Source organism: Salvelinus alpinus, chromosome 18 (genome assembly GCF_045679555.1).
Source record: "Salvelinus alpinus chromosome 18, SLU_Salpinus.1, whole genome shotgun sequence".
NCBI classification, from domain to species: Eukaryota; Metazoa; Chordata; class Actinopteri; order Salmoniformes; family Salmonidae; genus Salvelinus; species Salvelinus alpinus.
This window is the reverse complement of record NC_092103.1, coordinates 40,223,926-40,250,629: the sequence shown is the minus strand read 5'-3', so window position 1 is coordinate 40,250,629 and position 26,704 is coordinate 40,223,926. Positions and strand designations below refer to the sequence as shown.

The 26,704-nt window shown below is 43.2% G+C and overlaps 1 protein-coding gene across 1 annotated transcript; it reads left to right on the top strand.

Annotated features, from left to right (window-relative positions):
* Positions 1 to 795: 795 nt before the first annotated feature.
* Positions 796 to 18,322, top strand: LOC139543460 (uncharacterized). The gene is made up of 8 exons (XM_071349559.1): positions 796 to 875; positions 1,065 to 1,236; positions 1,488 to 1,558; positions 1,793 to 1,897; positions 5,816 to 5,823; positions 17,039 to 17,347; positions 17,559 to 17,903; positions 18,207 to 18,322. Exons 1-8 carry the CDS (start codon positions 796 to 798, stop codon positions 18,320 to 18,322), a joined length of 1,206 nt encoding a protein of 401 aa, XP_071205660.1.
* The last annotated feature ends 8,382 nt before the right edge of the window (positions 18,323 to 26,704 follow it).

Here is a 26,704-nt window from a genome sequence, read left to right as displayed (position 1 = left end):
CTGAGAACTACCCCAGTCCTCCTCTGGGTTTTCCCCTTTCAAACTCCTCTACGGGAGGAGGCCACGAGGCCTACTGGACCTCGCCAAAGAGGTGTGGGAAGCCCAACCGACCCCCTTACGCAGCGTGGTAGAGCACGTGGAGACAATGAGGGAGCGGATGACAGCTATATGGCCAGTCGTGAGGGAACATATGGAGAAGGCCCAACACGCCCAAGCCCAGGTCTACAATCGGGGAGCCCAGCCCCGAGAATTCCAGGGTGTTGGTCCCCACGGCCGAAAGTAAGTTCCTGGCAACATGGCACGGGCCATACGAGGTGATCGAGAAGCTGGTACCTGTCAATTACCGCGTATGGCAACCGGGGAGTCGGAAACTCCAACAGATTTACCACGTGAACGTGTTGAAGAAGTGGCACGAGAGGATAGCCTTTGCCGTGTTATGATCGGGACCCAGGACGCCAACGGTACACGTGGTGGTACACGTGGTACCTCGAGCCGGCCCAGAAGCAAGAGCTTGGAACACGGCGGTGTTCTCCGAGAAGCCGGGCCGTACAACCCTCATTGAACACCACATCCGTACCCGGCCCGGGGATATGGTACGAAAGAGGCCATATCGGATTCCGGAGGCCCGAAGGAAGGCCGTGAAACAGGAAGTGGAGGCTATCCTGAGGATGGGGGTCATTGATGAGTCCCACAGTGCATAGTGCAGCCCCATCGTGTTGGTGCCCAAACCGGACGGTAGCCTCCGCTAATGATTTCCGTTGTGTGAACGACATAAGCTTGTTCGACACCTACCCCATGCCGAGAGTGGACGAGCTCATCGATCGATTGGGAAAGGCCCGGTACATCAGCACCCTTGACCTGACCAAAGGATATTGGTAGGTACCATTGGCAGCCACCTCCCGGGAGAAGACGGCGTTTTCGACACCAGACGGATTGTATCAGTACCGGGTGCTCCCGTTCGGTCTCCACGGAGCCCCGCCCACATTCCAGTGACTGATGAACAAAGTACTTCGACCCCACCAGCATTACGCAGCGGCCTATTTGGATGATATCATCATCCACAGCCATGGTTGGGAAGAGCACCTGACGTGTCTCCAGGTGGTGCTAGATGCGCTCAGACAAGCCGGGTTGACCGCGAACCCCAACAAATGCAAACTAGTGTTCGAGGAGGTGGAGTACCTGTGGTATTTGATCAGACGGGGGAATGTCAAGCCCCAGGGGAGGAAGGTTCACACGGTACGTGACTGGCCCGTTCCACGCACCAAGACACAGGTCAAGTCCTTCCTGAGACTGACAGGATGCTATAGCCGGTTTATCCCCAACTTTGCGGCTATAGCTTCCCCCTCACCAATCTAACCAGGGCCCGCATCTCGAAAACAGTGAAATGGACGGACGAGACAGAACGGGCGTTCAGGCGCCTGAAGGAAGCGCTGTGCTCCCATCCAATTCTCGTAATGCCCGATTTCCACGTGCCGATGTTGGTCCAGATGGATGCATGTGACACGGGACTAAGGGCCGTTCTGTCCCAGGTACACGATGGGGAGGAGCACCCCATCATGTACATATGCTGAAAGCTGATACCCAGAGAGAAAAAATACCCTATTGTTGAGAAAGAGTGTCTACTGGTGAAGTGGGCGCTAGACACTCTCAAGTATTACCTGTTAGGTACCCACTTCACCCTGGTCACTGACCATGCTCCCCTGATCTGGATGGCCAGGGGAAGGGACACAAACGATCGGGTCACCAGATGGTTCTTGTCCCTTCAACGCTTCTCTTTTTCTGTTGTGCACAGGTCAGAGGTGAAGCATGGAAACGCGGATGTCCTATCGAGAAGGGAGACATACGTCGCACTGATGACAGTCCCCTCCCCGACAGAGCTGGGGGGGGCGTACAGCAGGTCAGCCACCAGGTGGAGACTCGTCGAGGCCTGGTGACAGACAGAGTATACATCACGAGGCGATGGCTCCATCTGCTGGACGTGCCAGGTCTCGACGGGCTCTTCGGCCAGGACTAATTGGGGCTGATTGGGTGTTGGTGAGTAATCAAGGGCTGATTGCTCACCAGCTGTACAAGTTCCATAAAGCTGCCAGGAAGGCAGCACACAGAAAAGAGACTGGGGGAAGAAAGGACTCCTGTATAGTTGGGGACAGTTGCAGAGGTAACAGGAGTGAGTTCAGTTTTTGATCTCTACAGGATAGAGCAAGGGTCCCTGGTTCGCGCCCGGATCGGGGCGCGAGGGGACAGACTAAAGTTAAACTGTTACATTGATGCTGTTGACCCGGATAACTGGTTGCTGCGGAAAAGCAATGCTCCAGTTTAACTTTATGGCGTCCCCTCGCCCCGACCGCGAACCAGGGACCCTCTACACACATCAATAACAGTTACCCACGAAGCGTCGTTACCCATCGCTCCACAAAGGCCGCGGCCCTTGCAGAGCAAGGGGAACCACTACTTCAAGGTCTCAAAGCGAGTGACGTAACCAATTGAAACGCTATTAGCGCGCACCACCGCTAACTAGCTAGCCATTTCACATCTGTTACATTCAGGTACTCCAGAACTCTATGTGGACCAACAGGAGGTGACTGGAGTTGAAAGAGGGAGTGTCATTGTAAATTGTTACTATAGTGACATTGGACATAAGGAGTGGTCTAGGATTTGTGGAGAGGACATTACAACAAACCATTGATGTCACCAGAAGAAAAGTCTTAACGTTGACTAATAGTGGTCTAAAAATGAAAATCAATGTTTTTCACACTAGAGTTTAGGCACAAAAACACCCTCCTTAAACATTTTCCCACTGAGTATAGGCCAACACACTTCCTCAGAAGTTATAGAGACATTTAACATCATAGAGACAGACACATTTACCACTTCCTCATATCTCTGTGGTTGTCGAAGTAGCAGCATTCTATTATTGGATGGTCATTTTCCACATAAAACGTGTGAGTAGCTGAACAAATATTTCCATTTTGTCAATTTTGTCATAGCAGCACAAAACAAATATACAAAAAAATATGCATTTATCTGTGATGTTTTATGGACTGTAATTTACAGTAAACATAGTCTTTCACTATCAGTTCCATATATCTAAAAGTCCTACTGATTCCTCTGGGCAGGTTGGTGGTGGTGATAGTTGGTGTCCTAGTCACATGGAAGATGTCTACACTACCACTTTCAATGATCCACATTCATTAAATACCTTGAGCGGTCAAACTCATCACTGCCGCTGCAAACCTCTAAATGCCTTTAGAAATAGGAAGACTTCCCTTTACAATTCCCCTTTAAAAAATGTCATTGTATGCAAAAATTTACAGAGGAAAATGTTCTAAATGTTTTAATTCTTCTACAGATGGGGGCGAAACATTCTTCTACATGCCAAACATTGGTATTGTAGTACTCTTCGTCCTGTGCACCATCATTGCTGTGGTAAAGTTCGGGGCAAACAGACTCCACGGTGAAACTACAGATGAGTAGAAACCAGACACGTCTCTCTGGTGAGACCAAGGGACAGATTTACATTGTTTCTGAGTTGTGTGTGTTTGCAAGCACTATACATGATTGAACTGTTAATGATTATGCATAAATTAAAAACATATATTTAAAAATGTTTAATTAACTCTTTAACGCCCAAAATGTGGAAATCAACATATGTTCACCCCCTACTAAAGTGTGGAGACCCTTCAGATGTGAATAACTATTGCCCTGTTTCCAAGCTCCCTGTCCTGGTCAAAGTCTTCTCTAGTGAACTCTCAGCTAAATATATTCCTGCTTGAAAAACAACATCCTGTGTGGGGTTCAGTCTGGCTTAGCTGACGACAAACTGTTGCTTGCCAGACTCAATAACATTGGTCTCAGTGGCTGTCAATTGGTTAGAAAGTATCTCACAGACAGAACACAATGCATCTATGCTGAGAATTACAAGTCTAGCCTCCTTGAGATTTTCAGAGGTGTACGTACCCCCAGGCTCCATTTTAGCTCCATTAAAAAAGTGTAATCTTACAAATACCTAGGTATATGGTTGGACAAGAAACTGTACTACAAAGTTCAGATTGATAATCTTATGAAGAAGATTAAACTGAAATATATATTTATTTTAATTCGCAACAAGGCTTGTTCAAGCCACTTTTCATTCATTGATTGTGGTGACTTAATGTACACGCATTATTATGCCTCCTTTGTGCAACAAAGTCTGGACTTTGTCATGCATCTTTGTGCTTTGTTACAAATGCCAAGTCGCTCATCCACCATTGCACCTTGTATCAAATGGTGGGCTGGACGTTGCATTAAATGCGCAGACAGCTACATTGAAGTGTGTTCACATACAAATCCCTTCTGGGTAAACTCCCCCACAACCTCTATAGCCTGTCCTCCTTCACCACTAGCAGTTACCAGACACGGTCTACTAGGTGGATGTTACTTAAAGTCCCCAGGGCCGTTACCGAGTTTGGCAAGACTGTTATGCAAGACTGCCAATTTCTATTGTGCACCAGAGACATGCTCTACAAAGTATATTCCACCCCTCAGTGAGTTTACAACTGATAAACTCTATTCAGGAGGAGGATTCTGTAACGATTTTCCTCATCTTCAGACGAGGAGTATGAAGGATCGGACCAATACGCAGCGTTGTAAGTGTCCATGATAGTTTAATAAAACTGAACACGACAAAATACAAAAATAACAAAGTGAATGATAACGAAAACCGAAACAGTCCTGAAATGTGAAACAAACACTAACACAGGAAACAATCACCCACAACACACAATGGAAAACAGGCTACCTAAGTATAGCTCCCAATCAGAGACAACGATAGACAGCTGCCTCTGATTGGGAACCACACCAGGCCAAACACAGAAATAGACAACCTAGACATACAACATAGAATGCCCACCCACATCACACCCTGACCAAACAAAACATAGAAACATACAAAGCAATCTATAGTCAGGGCGTAACAGAGTATAAATGTTTCATGCAGACTGTTTTTCCTTAGTCCTTGATTTGAGGTTATATATTGCTATTGGCCAAGTAAATGTACTATTTTTTTTATTGTTTATTATTTTTGTCATATGTACATTTTTGTAAATGCAACCTCTGGATCCAGTCTTCATCACCTAAACTGTAAAATATATATTTAAGCCATAAGGCCTGAGTGGTTGTGGTATATGGACAATATACCATGGCTAAGGGATTTTCTTATGCACGAGCAACGCAGAGGGCCTGGATACAGCCCTTGGCCTTGGTTTATTGGCCATATACCACAAATCCCAGAGGTTTAAGTTGCTATTATAAACTGGTTACAAACGTAATAAGAACAGTAAAAATAAATGCTTTGTCATACCCGTGGTAAGTGGTGTGATATACCATGGCTGTCAGCCAATCAGCATTCAGGGCTCGAACCACCCAGTTCAAAAATATATTTCTTGCACCTGAAACTCTGACTCCATCTCAACTTTTGCTGCTGAACACCAACTAAAAGGCTGCTGGGTAATTAACAATATACGTGATTTTATTTGATATAAGATATACAATTGTGCTAATTAAATAAAGTAATCAATTGTAGTTCCGTAGAGCCATATGTTACAACTAGTTCATAGAATGTAATAGTTTCTATCCGCCACTGAGGGGGGCATATACACTCAAACAGAAGCAGGAAGAGATAAAGACAGCTATAGCTATTAGGAAGTTCAGTCATTCTCTTTGATGTCTTGGTCCTTGACACACACATTGTGCATTGGTACCATATAACATACAGAGACACATATTTAGAAATGGATTCTCATCTCTCCCTCCTCCTCCTCCTCTTCATCTTCTCCAGACTCTCAGGTAAGGGTAACACGTTCTTTAGGGGGGAAATTATGTGGCAAGTGGCAGCGTGGTAGGCACAGCTTGTCCCATGAATTAATCATAAAATTGAGGATTAGCTGATAACTACAAAACAAACATTCTGGATAAGATAGAAAACCTTCAACAATTTCATTTGCTCCAACAAGAATCATACACATCGAAGTGAATAAGAGCAGAACTCTCCTGCGAAACTGAAGGGAAGCCACCATTTAAACTTCCAAATATAACAATGGAACAAGAGGTTTTTATAACAATGTCAGCAGAAGATGGGCATTGCTGACAAGCATGAGCAAGCAGTTCAGAAAAACTTGATATATTGCTTGGGTTAATGGAGGAGGAATGGATTACAGCACTAAAATGATGGAAGAAATACGAATATTGTTATTGAAAATGACCGTGGACTCCCTAAAAGCCATTACGACAGGGATCATCATCTAGATTCAGCTGTGGGCCAATTTTTCTTCTTGAGCGGATGCTCAGGGGGCCGGAACACAATTACAAATAATTCATATTGAAATGGGTGCGTGCTGGTAGCAGGGAAGTCAGGCGCAGGAGAACGAACTTGGTATAACCGGAGTCGTTTAATAAGTGCTCACAAAACTCCGAAAACCAAAATATACAAAATAATAGAAGTGGGTACAAAACCCATCGCACACCAGAACATAGCTTGCACATAACATAAAATCAAACAATCACCGACAAAGACATGAGGGGAAACAGAGAGTTAAATACACAACATGTAATTGATGGGATTGGAACCAGGTGTGAAGGAAGACAAGACAAAACCAATGGAAAATGAAAAATGGATCAGCGATGGCTAGAAGGTCGGTGACGTCGACCGCCGAACACCGCCTGAACAAAGAGAGGGACCGACTTCGGCGGAAGTCGTGACACATATACTACAAATTGACTGCAAGAAGCCCGAAATGATGACTAAAGCGTAATCACTTACATTTGCTTACATTTGAATCCAATCACATATTTCTCACTATTATGCGTGGTAATACTTTGGAACATTTTCCCCAAATTTAAATCACTTGGAGCTGATTTGCTGGTCTTTTTACAATATTTTATGTACAACAATAAATGTAAAAATTTTTTTAAGTTAGTGTTTTTGCTAAAGTCATCGCCAGTTGTGGAACTCTGCTGTAGATTGTCAGAACTGCATGTGCTGTATTGCTATCTTGCCCTGGCTGTGTTTATTATTTGTTAATGTATCACACTACACAGGAAGGGATACATAAGACAAATATTTACTAGCAGTCATTAGCAGCTGTTAAAATGCATTTTCCTTCTTCTTTCTTGCTTTTTACGGAACTACATGAAATATGTCTCCCTGATGATAGGAATATAACAGGACATAATAAAGACTACATCAAATATGTCTCCCTGCTGATAGGAATATAACAGGACATAATAAAGACTACATCAAATATGTCTCTCTGCTGATAGGAATATAACAGGACATAATAAAGACTACATCAAATATGTCTCCCTGCTGATAGGAATATAACAGGACATAATAAAGACTACATCAAATATGTATCTCTGCCGATAGGCAGCGTGCAGGAAATTGAAATTAAGAACTGTTCTTGCGATATTATACTGTATATACACAACATGTAAAGTGTTGGTCCCATGTTTCATGAGCTGAAATAAAAGATGCCACAAATTGTGAAATCCATAGACTTATTAGATTTATTTCAAATAACTGATTTCCTTATATGAACTGTAATTCAGTACAATCTTTGAAATTGTTGCATATTGCATTTATATTTTTGTTCAGTGTATTTTATTTATGTTGTTTTTAATTTTAGAAAATGTATTGTATTTTACGAACAATTGCATATGCCTTTGCTATGATTTTCTTAATATGAACATGAATCTAAAATATTGTGCAGTTATTACTATTTTGTATTATTATTATCTATTTTTATTACCATTAGGCTATATATTATTTCATTATATTTTCTCTCTCCTTTTTACCTGTCATATTTGTATTTGTATTTATTATGGATGCCAAGGCAGCAGCTAATATTCGTGGGGTCCGGCAAAATTAAGGCAACTTTAAAAACATTACAATACATTCATATCAGATTTCAAAACACACTAAGTGTGTGCCCTCAGGCCCCTACACTACCACATATCTAAGCGTGTGCCCTCCACTACCACATATCTACAATACAAAATCCATGTGTACGTGTGCGTATGTTATCATGTGTGTGTATGCATGTGTCTGTGTCTGTGTCTATGTTTTGTTGATTTACAGTCCCTGCTGTTCCATAAGGTGTATTTGTATCTGTTTTTAAAATCTGATTATACTGCTTGCATCAGTTACCTGATGTGGAATAGAGTTCCATGTAGTCATGGCTCTATGTAGTACTGTGCTCCTCCCATAGTCTGTTCTGGACTTGGGGACTGTGAAAATACCTCTGGTGGCATGTCTTGTGGGGTATGCATGAGTGTCTGAGCTGTGTGGTAGTCGTTAAAACAGACAACTCCGTGCTTTCAACACCTCTAACAAATACAAGTAGTGATGAAGTCAATCTCTCCTCCACTTTGAGCTCTCTGTGTACATCCAAAGGCCAGCTGTGATGTCCTGTTCTGAGCCAATTGCAATTTTTCTATGTCCCTCTTTGTGGCACCTGACCACACGACTGAACAGTAGTCCAGGTGCGACAAAACTAAAGCCTGTAGGACCTGCCTTGTTGATAGTGCTGTTAAGAAGGTAGAGCTGCACTTTATTATGGACAGACTTCCCCCAATCTTAGCTATTGTTAAATCAATATGTGTTGACCATGACAGTTTACAATCCAGGGTTACTCCAAGCAATTTAGTCCGCCCAAATTATTCATTTTCTACATGATTTATTACAAGATTTTGTTGAGGTTTAGGGTTTGGTGAATGTCCCAAATACAATGCTTTTAGTTTTTATAATATTTAGGACTAACTTATTCCTTGCCACCCATTCTGAAACTAACTGCAGGTCTTTGTTAAGTGTTACAGTCATTTCAGTCGCTGTAGTAGCTGACGTGTATAGTGTTGAGTAATCCACATACATAGACACACTGGCTTTACTCATAGCCAGCGTTATGTCATTAGTAAAGATTGAAAAAAGTAAGGGGCCTAGATTGCTGCCCTGGGGAATTCCTGATTCTACCTGGATTATGTTGGAGAGGCTTCCATTAAAGAACACCCTCTGTGTTCTGTTAGAATAGGTAACTCTTTATTCACAATATAGCAGTAGGACCTGTAGCAATATAGCAGTAGGGGTGTAAAGCCATAACACATACGTTTTTCCAGCAGCAGACTATGATCGATAATGTCAAAAGCCGCACTGAAGTCTGACAAAACAGCCCCCACAGTCTTTTTATCATCAATTTCTCTCAGTCATTTGTGTATGATGGCGCTGGAGGGGATGGCTGCCGTCTTATCGGCTCTTAACCAACCATGCTATTTTGTTCGTTTTTTCTCGTTGTTCGTAACTTGTTTTGTACATAATGTTGCTGCTACCGTCTATTATGACCGAAAAGAGCTTCTGGACATCAGAACTGCGATTACTCACCTCAGATTAGACAAAGAGTTTTTCTTCAATGAGTTGGACGGGAGGGATATACTAAAGACACCAGACCAGGCCCAGATCCCCGGCATTCGCTAGACAAGGAAACAGAGATTTCACAAAAAAAGATGAGGGTGCCTTGTGAGGATCAGGCGACGAGTGGCTAATCTGATTTTGCCTTCCGTCCTGCTAGCTAACGTTCAATCGCTGTAAAATAAATGGGACGAACTGAAAGCATGTATATCCTACCAATGGGACATTAAAAACTGTAATATCTTATGTTTCAGCGAGTCATGGCTGAACGACGACATGATTAACATACAGCTGGCGGGTTACACACTGCATCGGCAGGACAGAACAGCAGCCTCTGGTAACACACGGGGCAGGGGCCTATCCATATATACGTAAACAACAGCTGGTGCATGATATCTAAGGAAGTCTCGAGGTTCTGCTCGCCTGCGGTAGAGTATCTCATGATAAGCTGTAGACCACACTATCTACCAAGAGAGTATTTTTCGTAGCTGTTGTCAAGGAAAAATGACATACTTACCTGATTTGTTTGACATTAATAGTAAACAGTTATATATTTAACTAAGAGTAAGACTGGCCTACTAATGCTGAGTTTGTATGGTGTCCACTCTAGCTTCCTCCAGTTAGTCTGGGTGTCTGGTTAAGGAAATGGGTTTTGCTAGGGATAGCTTGAGCAGACAATGACTTGGTGATAACAATCTAAAAGCTGGCATTCTATAGACAAGATGTTTGTGTGTGACCCAAGATAGAGATAGCCTGGAAGAGTTTAGAACAATGTCTCATTGTCTCATCTTCCTGGCATCTGGGAAACTAAGCCGGGTTGGAAGTAAAACAACAGATAACCAAGCGATGGACCAAGGTGGCTTATGGGAATGGTAGAAATGATTGACTGAGCATTTAGGGCCTATATAAGATCTCTGTTTTTTCATTATCAGTTAACTTCTACTTGGTCACAATCCCGGATCCGGGAGCACCCTCATCAGTAAAAAAGCTGACTAGCATAGCCTAGCATAGCGCCACAAGTAAATACTAGCATCTAAATATCATGAAATCACAAGTCCAAGACACCAGATGAAAGATACACATCTTGTGAATCCAGCCATCATTTCCGATTTTTAAAATGTTTTACAGGGAAAACACAATATGTATTTCTATTAGCTAACCATGATAGCAAAAGACCCAACCGCATATTTTCACCATTTTTTTACTGCATAGGTAGCTATCACAAATTCGACCAAATAAAGATATAAATAGTCACTAACCAAGAAACAACTTCATCAGATGACAGTCTGATAACATATTTATTGTATAGCATATGTTTTGTTCGAAAAATGTGCATATTTCAGGTATAAATCATAGTTTTACATTGCAGTAGTCTCACCAAAGCAGCTAGAATAACTACAGAAACCAACGTGAAATACCTAAATACTCATCATAAAACATTTATGAAAAATACACGGTGTACAGCAAATGAAAGACAAACATCTTGTGAATCCAGCCAATATTTCAGATTTTTTAAATGTTTTACAGCGAAAACACAATATAGCATTATATTAGCTTACTACAATAGCCTACCACACAGCCGCATTCATTCAAGGCACGTTAGCGATAGCGAATAAACCAGCAAAAGATATTAATTTTTTCACTAACCTTCTCAAACTTCATCAGATGACAGTCCTATAACATCATATTACACAATACATATATGGTTTGTTCGAAAATGTGCATATTTAGCGGTACAATTCGTGGTTGAACAATGTGAATACTAGCCAAACAGCACAAAATAATCCGGATATATTTCTGACACTCACATCATCTAATCAAATAACTAATCATATACTTTACTAAAAAATACAGGTTGGACAGCAAATGAAAGATACACTGGTTCTTAATGCAACCGCTGTGTTAGATTTTTAAAAATAACCTTATTACGACATACAGCTTACGTTATAGCGAGACAGCGCCCGAAATCTGGGCGGAATATAGTCTAAACATTTTCGACAGAAATACGAAATAATATCATAAATAGTTCCTACTATTTGATGAGCTTCCATCAGAATCTTGTACAAGGTGTCCTTTTTCCAGAATAATTGTTGTTTGGTTGTAGAATGTCGTCTTCATCTGTCGATTTAGCTAACAAAGATGGCCATGTGGCATGGAAGTGCCCGACTCACAATAACGCATAACAAAGGAAATACCGAAAATCGCAATATACTGATATAAACTGATATAACTCGGTTTAAAATAACTACCTTATGATGTTTTTAACACATATATCAAATAAAATCAGAGCCGGATATATCTAACTTCTAAAACGAAAGCTTTTCTGAATGCAATGCAGAGGTCCCTCCTGCGTCAGGCCAAACGGTGAAAAGACCAGACCTTCCGTTCCAAGACGTCTTGTTCGGCCTCAGATCTAGCTAGACACCCCATTCCAACTCTCACTGCCTATTGACATCTAGTGGAAGGCGTATGCAGTGCATGTAGACCCATAGAGTCCATGCAAATTAATAAACTGACCCTGGAACAGAGCCCTCGATTTCAGATTTCTCACTTCCTGACAGGAAGTTTGCTGCAAAATGAGTTCTGTTTTACTCACAGATATTCAAACGGTTTTAGAAACTAGAGAGTGTTTTCTATCCAATAGTAATAATAATATGCATATTGTACGAGCAAGAATTGAGTACGAGGCAGTTTAATTTGGTAACGATTTTTTACAAAGTGAAAACAGCGCCCCCCCTATTGAGAAAAGGTTGCTCTCGGCAACACAACCTAGAATGTGCGGTCAACGGTTTCATTATTGCAATAATTAATCGATGTTGAATAAAGATGATTGTTTGAATAATTGTCCAAGTCTCTCTCAGTACTGAAATTTCCACTACACTGTCTACATACTACCACAGACCAATTCTGGCACTAAAACCACACTCAATGAGCTGTATACCGCCATAAGCAAACAGGAAAATGTTCATCCAGAGGCGGCGCTCCTAGTGTCCGGGGACTTTAATGTAGGGAAACTTAAATCAATTTTACCTCATTTCTATCAGCATGTTAAATGTGCAAACAGAGGGAAAAAACTCTAAACTACCTTTACTCCACACACATAGACGCGTACAAAGCTCTCCCTCGCCTTCCATTTGGCAAATCTGACCATAATTCTATCCTGCTGATTCCTGCTTACAAGCAAAATGTAGCAGGAAGCACCAGTGACTGGGTCTACAAAAAAGTGGTCAGAGGAAGCAGACGTTACACTACAGGACTGTTTTGCTAGCACAGACTGGAATATATTCCGGGATTCTTCCGATGGCATAGAGGAGTACACCACATCAGTCACTGGCTTAATCAATAAGTGCATCGAGGAAGTCGTCCCCACAGTGACTGTACGTACCTACCCCAACCAGAAGCCATGGATTACAGGCAACGTTTGCACTGAGCAAAAGGGTAGAGCTGCCGCTTTCAAGGAGCGGTTCTCTAACCCGTAAGCTTATAAGAAATCCTGCTATGCCCTCTGACTAACCGACTAACTGAAACATGCATGAGAGCATCAGCTGTTATGGATTTTTATTTATTTTATTTTGATCTCTTTTAGTCCCCATTTGGACTAATCTTCCAAGAGTCCTTAAACATTAAAATACAATTTATAATACAAACACATTTTCACATATAACACACTATTACAAACATACATAATATACTAACATAATGAACCAATAAATACTCAATCTAAAAAATATTGATTCTTCATCTACTATAGTCCCACAACATTTCTATGTATTATATTTAAATTGTTTTAAAATAATGTTTAAATTTATATATTGAAAGGTTTCTAGTTTGCTCAGTTAATTTATTCCATTTCTTTATTGCTCTAAATCGAAATGTTCTTTTGCCTATTTCTCTTTTCTGTCTGGATAACGCAGAGATGGTGGACAATCTATTCCTACCTCTTACCAACTGAATACCGTTGTGAACAGAACTTGGCCGTTTAAAATGATGTACAGTATATTATGAAATAAAATAAGCATGTTTTTTTCAATTATCTTGTCGATTGATGACCAACCAAGAACACTGTGCAAGACTGCAACAGAAGAACCATATCTCCACCTTAAAACAATCCTTGCTGCTTTGTTCTGTGCATTCTGCAGCCTCCTAACTTCACTTGATGATGCATTTCCCCAGACCACCGAACAGTAGTTCACCTGACTCTCAATTAATGCTTGTGTTATTTGCTGAATAATTTTTCCTGGTAAATATTTAGCTATCCTTCTGATAATGCAAGCTGTTTTAATATATATTTTTTTACATAGATTAGTTATTTGAGACGACCATGATAAGCAGTTGTCTAGCTGCACTCCCAATAGTTTGGTTTCTGCCACTTCTTCAATTTGTACTCCTCCCATACTTAATTGTATCCCATGCTGTTTTGGCCTTTTCCTAGTTGAACAGACCAACATAACTTTGGTTTTCTTGGTGTTTAAAACAAGTTTGTTTTGGCAAACCCACTGCCTGATATTCTCCAAATCTCCTTGTAAAGCCTGCTGTACCTGTTGAACCGATTGTCTTGCTGCATAAATTGTAGTATCATCTGCAAATATAGTAGCTTGAGTTTCAACTAAGGCATAGGGAAGGTCGTTGGTATATATTAAATAAAGAAGTGGCCCAAGGCAGCTGCCCTGTGGTATTCCACAGTTTAACACACGAGGGGAAGAAAATGAACCATTGATATAGATGGACTGTTTCCTGTCAGTTAGATATGACTGTACCCAATTCAATGCTACCTCCTTAAAACCATAATGCATTAATTTTGTCAAAATTATTTCATGATCCACTAAATCAAATGCTGCACTGAAATCTAAAAATAGTACACCCACAAACTTGCCAAAGCATCCATAGCAAAGTTGTGGCAAAATGGCTCAAGGACAATGAAGTCAAGGTATTGGCGTGGCCATCACACAGCCCTGACCTCAATCCTATAGAAAATTTGTGGGCAGAACTGAAAAAGCGTGTTTGAGCAAGGAGGCCTACAAACCTGACTCAGTTGCACCAGCTCTGTCAGGAGGAATGGGCCAAAATTCACCCAATTTATTGTGGGAAGCTTGTGGAAGGCTACCCAAAACATTTGACCCAAGTTAAACAATTTAAAGGCAATGCTACCATATACTAATTGAGTGTATGTAAACTTCTGACCCACTGGGAATGTGATGAAAGAAATAAAAGCTGAAATAAATCACTCTCTCTACTATTATTCTGACATTTCACATTCTTAAAATAAAGTGGTGATCCTAACTGACCTAAGACAGGGAAGTTTTACTAGGATTAAATGGCAGGTATTGTTTACTGAGTTTAAATGTATTTGGCTAAGGTGTATGTGTCACGTTCCTGACCTGTTTTCTCTTGTTTTGTATGTCTTTATTGGTCAGGGCGTGAGTGTTGGGTGGGCAGTCTATGTTTTCTATTTCTATGTTGGGTTTTGTGTTCGGCCTGGTATGATTCTCAATTAGAGACAGGTGTGTATCGTTTGTCTCTGATTGAGAGTCATACTAAGGCAGCCAGGGTTTCACTGGTGTTTTGTGGGTGTTTGTTTCCTGTGTTAGCGTTTGGGCCACACAGGACTGTTGCAGGTTAGTCACGTTTGTTGTTTTGTTTATTTGTAGTGTTTGTTGGTTTGCCATTAAAATCATGAATACCTCCTACTCCGCATCTTGGTCCGATCCATGCTCCTCCTCGTCTGAGGAGGAGAACGACATTGACAGCCGTTACAGAAACACCCACCAAACCAGGACCAAGCGGATTGGAGAAGGACGGCAAGAACCAAAGCAATGGAGAGAAGAGGAATGGACATGGGAGCAAATACTCAACGGAGAAGGACCCTGGGCTAAGGTGGGAGAGAATCGCCGCTCTCGGGAGGAGAAGGAGGCAGCCACAGCCCAGGAGCGCTGGTATGAGGAGGCAGCACGTAAGAGAGGCTGGAAGCCCGAGAGGCTCACCCAAAAATTTCTTGGGGGGGGGGGCTAAAGGGGAGTGTGGCGAAGCCGGGTTGGTTACCTGAGCCAACTCCCCGGGCTTACCGTGGAGTGAGAGGGCGTCGTACTGGTCAGACACCGTGTTATGCGGTAAAGCGCACGGTGTCCCCAGTACGCGTGCTTAGCCCAGTGCGGGCTATTCCACCTTGCCGCACTGGGAGGGCTAGGTTGGGCATCGAGCCGGATGTCATGAAGCCGGCCCAACGTATCTGGCCTCCAGTACGTCTCCTCGGGCCGGCGTACATGGCACCAGCCTTACAGGTGGTGTCCCCGGTTCGCCTGCATAGCCCAGTGCGGGCTATTCCACCTCGCCGCACTGGCAGGGCTACGGGGACCATTCAACCTGGTAAGGTTGGAGAGGCTCGGTGCTCAAGAGCGCGTGTCCTTCACGGTCCGGCATATCCGGCGCCACCTTCCCGCCCCAGCCCAGTACCACCAGTGCCTACACCACGCACCAGGCTTCCAGTGCATCTCCAGAGCCCTGTTCCTCCTCCCCGCACTCGCCCTGAGGTGCGTGCCCTCAGCCCGGTACCTCCAGTTCCGGCACCACGCATCAGGCCTATTGTGCGTCTCAGCCGGCCAGAGTCTGCCGTCTGCCCAGCGGTGCCTGAACTGCCCGTCTGCCTAGCGGTGCCTGAACTGCCCGGCTGCCCAACGCCGTCTGAGCCATCTGTCTGCCCAACGCCGTCTGAGCCATCTGTCTGCCCAACGCCGTCTGAGCCATCTGTCTGCCCAACGCCGTCTGAGCCATCTGTCTGCCCAACGCCGTCTGAGCCATCTGTCTGCCCAACGCCGTCTGAGCCATCTGTCTGCCCAACGCCGTCTGAGCCATCTGTCTGCCCAACGCCGTCTGAGCCATCTGTCTGCCCAACGCCATCTGAGCCGCCCGTCTGTCCCGAGCCATTAGAGCCGCCCGTCTGTCCCGAGCCGTTAGAGCCGCCCGTCAGTCAGGAGCCGCTAGAGCCGTCCGTCAGTCAGGAGCCGCCAGAGCCGCCAGCCAGTCAGGAGCCGCCAGAGACGCCAGCCAGTCAGGAGCGGCCAGAGACGCCAGCCAGTCAGGAGCGGCCAGAGACGCCAGCCAGTCAGGAGCTGCCAGAGACGCCAGCCAGTCAGGAGCTGCCAGAGACGCCAGACAGTCATGAGCTGCCCTACGGTCATGAACTGCCCTACAGTCATGAGCTGCCCTACAGTCATGAGCTGCCCTACAGTCATGAGCTGCCCTACAGTCATGAGCTGCCCTACAGTCATGAGCTGCCCTACAGTCATGAGCTGCCACTCAGTCCGGAGCTGCTGCCCCTTATCCCGGAGCTGCTGCCCCTTATCCCGGAGCTGCTGCCCCTTATCCCGGAGCTGCTGCCCCTTATCCCGGAGCTGCTGCCCCTTATCCCGGAGCTGCTCCAATAAAAATGAAAGGGTAACATGTTTCTATGAAGTGCTGAAGTTGAGGTCAGGTACTGGGACTGGACACATGCTGAAACTCTGAAGACAGGAGCAGTAGCTTGTCTCTCTCCAGATGAAATTATTTGTTTCTGCTGTGGGAATTTGCTTGAATTCTAATCTGTGTTTTCTGTTGTTGTGTCTTCAGGTGCTTATCGTGTGTCTGTGAAGACAGGAGACTCCATCACCATCCCATGTTCCTATCATCATTATTATATCAAACATTTTAAATACTTATGTAAAGGAGATCGTTTTGATAGTTGCTCCCTTGTTGTAAACGCTAAACCTCCTAAGGGCACAGATAAGGCCTCAATCTCTGATGACATCAACCAGCTAACCATGACCGTGACCATGACTGATCTGGAGCCAGAGGACTCTGGACGTTACTATTGTGCTGTGGATGTCAATGGTGGACAATATGTCAGGGTAGAATGGTTCCACCTATCTGTAATACCAGGTAAGATCCCTGCAACTCTTCCATATGATTGGTGTTCTGGTTTTATTTACTGATATCACTATTATTGTTCAAGTTGAAATGAGGACTGTTGGCATATGTCTACTTTCTGTTCTCTATCCATCATATCATCATTATGATATTTGTGGTCAATTGTTACAAAAAACACTTGATCACTCAGGACCTTCTTTGGTGTCTGTACCTCTGTGTTCAGGTACTCCAGAACTCTATGTGGACCAACAGGAGGTGACAGGAGTTGAAAGAGGGAGTGTCATTGTAAATTGTTACTATAGTAACACTGGAAATAGGAAGGGGTGGTGCAGGATTGGTGGCAGTAGTGGCTCCTGTGTGGGGGGGGATTCTGGGACTCTAGATGGAACATCAGTGACCCTACATCAGACCACTGATGCCCCCAGAGGAAACGCCTTAACGGTGACTATGAGTGGACTGAAGATGGAGAACACTGGCTGGTACATGTGTGGAGTGGGAGACCTTATGATGCCTGTTCATATCACTGTCAGACGACAAACCACCACACAAAGTACCACCACTATGACCAGTGAGTAGAGAGCAATAAGATACTGTAGAATTAAGTGTTAACCTGGTTTTATCCAGTCTTGCTGGCTGATCATCTAAAACAGATTGGACTGTAACCTGATTAAAAGCCTTTGAGTACTTAGCAGTCCTAACATTGGTTTGAACTCAACAGTGCTAATACTAAGTTAAAATCCACATGTTGGGGTAAATTAAATAAGCTGGACAAGAAGGTCATAGATTATCCACAATGTCTTGTACCAGTTCAGTCTACCCTGTGTCTCTCTGGTACACCAGTCATAATACCATTGTTGTTGTTACCTCACAGCAACTCAAGCTCCAACCACTGAACAATCATCTTTCTCTCCAGCTGCTGAGCCTGTTCAGACTGACAACACAGTCCAAGGACCTGAGGGGGGCAAGGAGAAGGACTCCATGAGGTAATTATCACTCATTCAGCTGTATTTCACACTATTGATGACAATAGAAATAGGAAGAAAGTTAACATTTTCTGGTTTTGACATTAGCGTTTAGGTCACAAAAAGACCCTCCTTAAACGTTTTCACACAGCGTATAGGCCAAGACACTGTTAGAGACATTTACCACTTCATCATACCTCTGTGGTTGTAGAAGTAGCAGCATTCTATTATTGGATGGTCAAGTTTCACACGTAAAAGGTGTGAAGAGCTGAATAAATGTTTCCATTTTCTCTTAGCAGTAGAAAAAACATCATATAATTTTGTTCTAATCTATTTATCTTTGAAGTTTTATGGGCTGTATTTTAAAATAAACGTTCTCTCACCATCAGTTCCATACATCTAAAAGTCCTACTGATTCCTCTGGGCATGTTGGTGGTGGTGATGGCTGGTGTCCTAGTCACATGGAAGATGTGGAGAAAGTATAGTAAGTATTCATTCTATAATTACTATAATGAAAAAGTGATAAGTTTGATTTTGGAGATATTTTCAGGAGACAGTAAATATTTTCCTAAAAGACAACTGTATTAGCATATGTTATAACCAATGTATCTTGACATAAGTGGAGGAGACTCAAAAGTATTACTCTATGATGAATGTATTCAGTATTATTCAAGTATATCTGAGGTCTCTAATACTGCATCTGTCTTTCTTCCAGAGGACAATAAGGCCATGGACCAGACAACAAACACCTCAGGGGTAGGCTACACTCATGTTCCTCTCATCTGACTCAAGGCCTTGTGTGTAAGACACTGTCTGTGAAAAATGCAGGACATGGACATCAGATGGACTTAAATCACACATTAGCTCTTCAGCTACAGCTTCATGTCCATTGTAACTGTACAATTTAAACATGTTATCTCTATATTTACAGTCAATGTTACATACCCAGGACTGTTGAGACAGTGTGATGTCAGTTTGTCAAAGTGGTTTTCAGTGTAGAGCTAATAATAGGATGTGTAGAACAGTCACTGGTTAAAGTACTACTCCAGCTATTTTTGAACTAATCCAATTGAAAAAGGATAGTCCAAGCTTAAATACAGTAAAATACACATACTTAAAGGTAAAAAAATATATATGTTCTAAGTAAAATAGTATTTTGTATTAGTAGTTTTCTGAACTGTTCTGAAGAAATAAACTTGTGCAGGACCCATTTGCTGCCAATGGTGATGATGTGACGTACAGCACTGTTGTCCCCAAGAGGAGGAACCAGCTAAATGTACAGACCAAGGTAAGGCTGCTATTCTGATCACTATGATGTTAATAGATTATGTTGTAGCTGTGTTGAACTGCTGGCTATGTGGCAGACTGGTGCATGAGGATAAATTATAGATGAAGTCACATATTTGTTAGACAATTTAAATGTCTTACGCTGTAAACATTTTGGAGTTTTAATGTCTTTATCAAATCAAATTTTATAGGCCGTAAACATATAATGAGCGGATGTTATTGCAGGTGTAGCGTAATGCTTGTGTTCCTAGCTACAGCAGTGCAGTGGTATCTAACAATTCACAACAATAGACACAGATCTAAAAGTAAAAAAATGGAATTAAGAAATATAGAAACATTAGGACGAGCAATGTTGGAATTCGGAGTATAAATATATGTGTGTGATGGGATGTGTCTTTGGCTATGCCGGATTAAGTGATATGACATGCTATTCTATAAAATCCTTTCTCCGTAATTAATATTACCTGATTGAGCTAATCATGTAAATGTAATTAACTAGAAAGTCGGGGCACCACAAAATAATATTTATAGAGCTGTTATCTTCCGAATAAACTCTTAAAGACCTAGTAATATTTTACATCAATAGCAGTCAATATTAATCGTCACCTTATTTCAGTCTCATCTGAAAGTTGTAAATTCTTGGTTATCTTCACGAACCCTGGCTAACAAATTGAATCAGCAATACAAAATTGGGTTTAATTATTTTTTACTAAATACCTAACTAATCACACAGAATTACATATACACAGAATGAATCATACCTTGATTACAAATTACGTCATAAAGGAAAACGTACCTAGGGAACGCAACAGATATGACAGCTGGTTACACAAAAGAAAAGGGGGCTGGGTTTGAGTGAAAGAGCGGGAAGACTTGAGGAACAAAGGGAGAAGCCATGCCATCGTAAATACAGTATCTTATGCATTCTAAATTACCGCCCATTTGGAAAAGGAAAATGCAATAAATATTTACTCTGAGCTGCGCTTCGGTAGGTTGGTGGTAGATGGAAGGCCGTGTTGCCCAACAGAGTCCTTTGTCCTTTGAAGAATGTCTCTGCTGGTAAATTGAATACGTTGTAGTAACGTCGTTGTGTGGTAGACGGGATACTCTGTCTGTTCTTTCCTAGCCCACGTTTGCAGCTGCTGTTGCTAACTCAACGGCTAGGAGGTATCACTTCTGTAGTGAATAAGAGTTCAAAGTTCATACCATTCGCAACCAAAGCTCACGCTGAGGTTGGCTTAGTTCTGTAGTTGACATCTGAACCATTCTGACATCGGATCGTCATCCTAATGTACCCGGAACAGTTGACATGTTAGTCCTTTTAACGTATGGTCCGTCGTCCTCACATTCTCGGAACAGGAGGTTACATTTTCGTCAAGGCTTTATATAGTGGAGGGAGAAGGGTGTGTTTTCATAGTTTTATAACCCATGTCTCTTCACAGGGGCGGGCCACTGATTGAGCAGAGCCCTAACCTTATGAAAACCCAAATCTCTCATTTGGAAGCTAAAATTACATTTAATCTTTTCACCAATAATTTTATATTTAAACATTTAAATTGCCCAACAATTCCATGTGAATCTGATAACTCTAATGTGTAGACTTTCCACTGTAGAGTTTATGTCATCCTATCATTGATGAGAATGTCTCAGATGACAACTGAACTGACATCATATTCATTAAGTACCCACGCATATGTTCAACTGGTCGGATTACCAAAATATGGTTAATTTCCCCCCACCTTCTGATGTTCCCAGAATCTCTATGTTAACCAAGGGATTTTCAAATGTCACATCAGTAGGGTAGAGAGAGGAAAAAGGGGGGATAGGTATTTATGACTGTCATAAACCTACCCCCAGGCCAACGTCATGACAGTTGTATAGACATTATGGACAGTATGTGGATAGAATATTTAGTATATCTGTAGAATACATAGGATAGAAGAGTATATATACAGCAATAGTTGAATAGGTTGGCATTGACTAGAATACAGTATATACATTTAAAATGAGTAAAACAGTATGTAAACATTATTAAAGTGACCAGTGATTCCATGTCTATGTACAAAGAGCAGCAGCCTCTAAGGTGCAGGGTTGAGCAACCGGGTTGTAGCCGCTAGTGACAGTAACTAAGTTCAGGGCAGGGCACTGGGTGGATTTTGCCCAATGATGGCTATTTAAGAGTCTGACGGCCTTGCGATCGAAGCTGTTTTTCAGTCTCTCGGGCCCAACATTGATGCACCTGTACTGACTTCGCCTTCTGGATGATAGCGGGGTGAACAGGCCGTGGCTTGGGTGGTTGATGTCCTTGATTATCTTTTTGGCGTTCCTGTGACATCAGGTGCTGTAGGTGTCCTGGAGGGCAGGCAGTGGTGTGCCCCCGGTGATGCGTTGTGCAGACCGCACCACCCTCTGGAGAGCCCTGCGCTTGCAGGCGGTGCAGTTGCCATACCAGGTGCTGATACAGCCTGACAGGATGCTCTCAATTGTGCATCTGTGTAAGTTTGAGGGTCTTAGGGGCCAAGCTAAATTTCTTCAGCCTCCTGAGGTTGAAGATGCGCTGTTGTGCCTTATTCACTACACTGTCTGTGTGGGTAGACCATTTCAGATTGTCAGTGACGTGTACCCACGAGGAACGTGAAGCTGTTCACTTTCTCCACTGCGGCCCTGTCGATGTGGATGGGGGCGTATTCTCTCTATCCTGAAGTCCACGATCAGCTCCTTCGTTTTGTTAACGTTAAGGGAGAGGTTATCTACCTGGCATCACTCCGCCAGGGCCTTCACCTCCTCCCTGTAGACTGTCTCGTCATTGTTGGCAATCAGGCTACTATTGTTGTCATCTGCAAACTTGATGATTGAGTTTGAGGCGTGCGTGGTCACACAGTCATGGGTGAACAGAGAGTACAGGAGGGGGCTGAGCACACACCGTGGTGGGGCCCCTGTGTTGAGGATCACCGTAGTGGAGGTGTTTCCTACCTTCACCACCTGGGGGCGGCCCGTCAGGAAGTCCAGGACCCATTTGCACAGGGCTGAGTTCAGACCCAGAGCTAAATGATGAGCTTGGAGGGTATTATGGTGTTGAAGGCTGAGCTGTAGTCAATGAACAGTATTCTTACCTTGGTATTCCTGTTGTCCAGATGGGTTAGGGCAGTGTGCAGTGCTACGGCGATTGCATCGTCTGTGGCAAATTGAAGTGAGTCTAGTGTGTCAGGTAAGGTGGAGGTGATATGATCCTTAACTAGCCTCTCAAAGGATTTCATTATGACAGAAGTGAGTGCTGCCGGGCAATAGTCATTTAGTTCAGTTACCTTTGCTTTCTTGGGTACAGGAACAATGGTAGACATCTTGAAGCATTTGGGGACAGCAGACAGTGATAAGGAGAGATTGAATACGTACGTACACAATCCAGCCAGCTGGTCTCCGCATAATCTGAGGACGCGGCTAGGGATGCCATCTGGGCCTTGTGAGCCTTGTGAGCCTTAATGTACCTATTCCCACCTGTTTCCAAGCTGTAGCCTGCATTCCATCGTCACAAATTGTCCCTCTTCACCTCTCTACCTGTGTGTGTCCCTCCTCTCTTCTAGGTAGAACCAGATGATAACGTGGTCTACAGCTCACTAGCCCTACAGCTGGACCCATTTCCTGCAAATGGTGATGATGTGACATACAGCAGTGTTGTCCCCAAGAGGAGGAACCAGCTAAATGTACAGACCAAGGTAAGGCTGCTATTCTGATCACAATGATGTTAATAGATGAAGTTGTATCTGTGTTGTACTGTCAGCTATGTGGCAGACTGGTGGGTCACATATCAGGTTTATTGTCCTACAAGAGGAACATCAGGAAACAAACAACAGTCAGACATAAAAAGCACCACCCACCTGGCCATAGGAGGAAGATACATGGAACTGTTTATAATTGTGATAGTCCCTGGGATGAAACTCCTCCTGAAGCCTGCAGTGAGACATTTAATAGTCTGAAATCTCTGACCTGATGGGAGAAGATCAAAGCAGTGGAGGAGTGGGTGGTCTGAACTGGAGATCATGTGGTGGGCTTTACTCTGGATAGCTCCTTCATTAAGAAGGGAGTGTTTTGGAGTGTAGAGTCCAATCAGTTTAGATGCCGTGTCGTGGATCCTTAATAGTTTATTGTGGTGTGAGACTGTGAGCATTCTACATTGTAGACGTTGCTGGGACTTCTGTGTTATTTCAGTGGTGTGTTGATCAAAGGTGAGCTTGTGGTCGACTGTAATTCAGATGAATTTAAATGAAGGAACCATTTCAACAGCCTCTCCTCTGATGAGGACAGGGACGTCACATGTGGGGTTTTTGGGAAAGTCAATGGTCATTTATTTTGTTTTGGAGAAGTTGAGATCCAGGTAGTTATTGCAGCATCGTTCACTGAATTGGGTAATGGATGATTGATATTGCTGGAAGGAGGGGGGGGGGGGGGGGGGGTCATTCAAGAGGAACAGGATGGTTTCATCAGAATACTTGAAAAGGAGGGTTTTGTGGCCTGTGCTTTGTCAGTCATTGGTGTATAAGTTGTAGACACTGAAAATGTGTTATGCTGTAAACATTTCTGAGTTTTAATGTTTATGTATCTCTTCCTTGTGTCAGCATATTCTGCAATAAATGGTTGAAGTGTTTCCAAGCAGTCGCCTACATTCCATCATTACAAATTGTCCCTCTTCTCCTCTCTACCTGTGTGTGTCTCTCCTCTCCTCTAGGCAGAACCAGATGATAATGTGGTCTACAGCTCACTAGCATAACAGCACACAGGTCAGTGTTGACTTCTCTCTCATGTACCTACACAGATGATGCTAATCTCTTAACAAAGAAACAAACAAGACCATACATTACTACTGTAAGTGTACAATACATCACTCTTTAGTCTGTCACTTTTTAATCCTCATCATACAGAGAAGATGACTACATTGTTATCATTATTTCTATAATAAGCCTGTATTGTGCACCAATCTACTTTCTGTCCAGCAGAGGGCAGTAACACAACAGTGACTGACTGAGTGAAGATCTTGGTCCTAAAGAGCCCTCATCCTGGAAGGACAGCCCACACCCCCTCCTGTGTCACAACATGAGTCATGACTATCTATCTGCCTCCAATATGCTTCTGCCCACACTTCTTAACCCACCTGTCTCTTTGTTGTGTCCATAAACTACTGAAGACAGTCTGCTGTGCTTGTTATGATCACCACATACACTATATATACAATTGTATGTGGACACCCCTTCAAATTTGTGGATTCGGCTATTTCAGCCACACCCGTTACTGACAGGTGTATAAAAAAGAGCACACAGCCATGCAATCTCATTACACAAACACTGGCAGTAGAATGACCTGACTGATGAGCTCAGTGACTTTCAACGTGGCACCGTCATAGGATGCCACCTTTCCAACAAGTCAGTTCGTCAAATGTCTGCCCTGCTAGATCTGCCCCGGTCAACTGTAAGTGCTGTTATTGTGAAATAGAAACGTCTAGGAGCAACAACGGCTCAGATGCGAAGTGGTAGGCCACACAAGCTCACAGAACTGGACAGACGAGTGGTGAAGCGCGTAGCATGAAAAATCGTCTGTCCTTGGTTGAAATACTCACTACCCAGTTCCAAACTGCCTCTGGAAGCAACGTCAGCACAAGAACTGTTAGTAAAAAGCTTCATGAAATGGGTTTCCATGGCCGAGCAGCCGCACACAAGCTTAAGATCACCATGTGCAATGCCAAGCGTCTGCTGGAGTGGTGTAAAGCTCGCCGCCATTGGAAACACTTTCTCTGGAGTGAGGAACCACACGTCACCATCTGGCAGTCCGATGGACGAATCTGGGTTTGGCTGATTCCAGGAGTACGCTACCTGCCCCAATGCATAGTGCCAACTGTAAAGTTTGGAATAATAGTCTGGGGCTTTTTAATGGTTCGGGCAACGCCCCTTAGTTCCAGTGAAGGGAAATCTTAACACTATGATTCTGTGCTACCAACTTTGTGGAAACAGTTTGGGGAATGACTTTTCCTGTTTCAGCTTGACTGGCATGCACAGAGCCCTGACCTCAACCCCATCAAACACCTTTGGGATGAAATGAATGCCAATTGCGAGCCAGGCCTAATCGCCCAACATCAGTGCCCGGCCTCACTAATGGTTTTGTGGCTGAATGGAAACAAGTACCCGCAGCAATGTTCCAACATCTAGGTGAAAGCCTTCCCAGAAGAGTGGAGGCTGTTATAGCTGCAAAGGGGACCTACTCCATATTAATGCCCATTATTTTAGAATGAGATGTTTGACGAGCAGGTGTCCACATACTTTAGGTTATGTAGTGTATCTGTTATATTAGTTATGTCCCGCCCACCTACAGTACTCCAATGCCCTTTTCCCTTGTCACTTTTTCATCTTATTGATATCATGTATCCAGTTAAATGTAACGGATTATGATCAAATGTGTATATTAAATGTACAAGCTGAGTAACAAAATAAAAAGCTAATGCTGAATGCAAAATGGATTGTAATTTGTATTAGTTTTTTAAAAGTTGTTAGCAATTACTACATGCTGTGGACTAGTTATCTGTCACTGAGAGTGGCAATCAAATAAATCAAATGTATTTATATAGCCCTTCGTACATCAGCTAATATCTCGAAGTGCTGTACAGAAACCCAGCCTAAAACCCCAAACAGCAAGCAATGCAGGTGTAGAAGCACGGTGGCTAGGAAAAACTCCCTAGAAAGGCCAAAACCTAGGAAGAAACCTAGAGAGGCACCAGGCTATGAGGGGTGGCCAGTCCTCTTCTGGCTGTGCCGGGTGGAGATTATAACAGAACATGGCCAAGATGTTCAAATGTTCATAAATGACCAGCATGGTCAAATAATAATAATCACAGTAGTTATCAAGGGTGTAGCAAGTCAGCACCTCAGGAGTAAATGTCAGTTGGCTTTTCATAGCCGATCATTAAGAGTATCTCTACCGCTCCTGCGGTCTCTAGAGAGTTGAAAACAGCAGGTCTTGGACAGGTAGCACGTCCGGTGGACAGGTCAGACACAGTCAAACAGATGCAGGAAGAGAGTAGAAGACAAATATGTCTGTATACATTAGGAAGTAGAGTTGTTCTCTTTGGTGCCTTGGT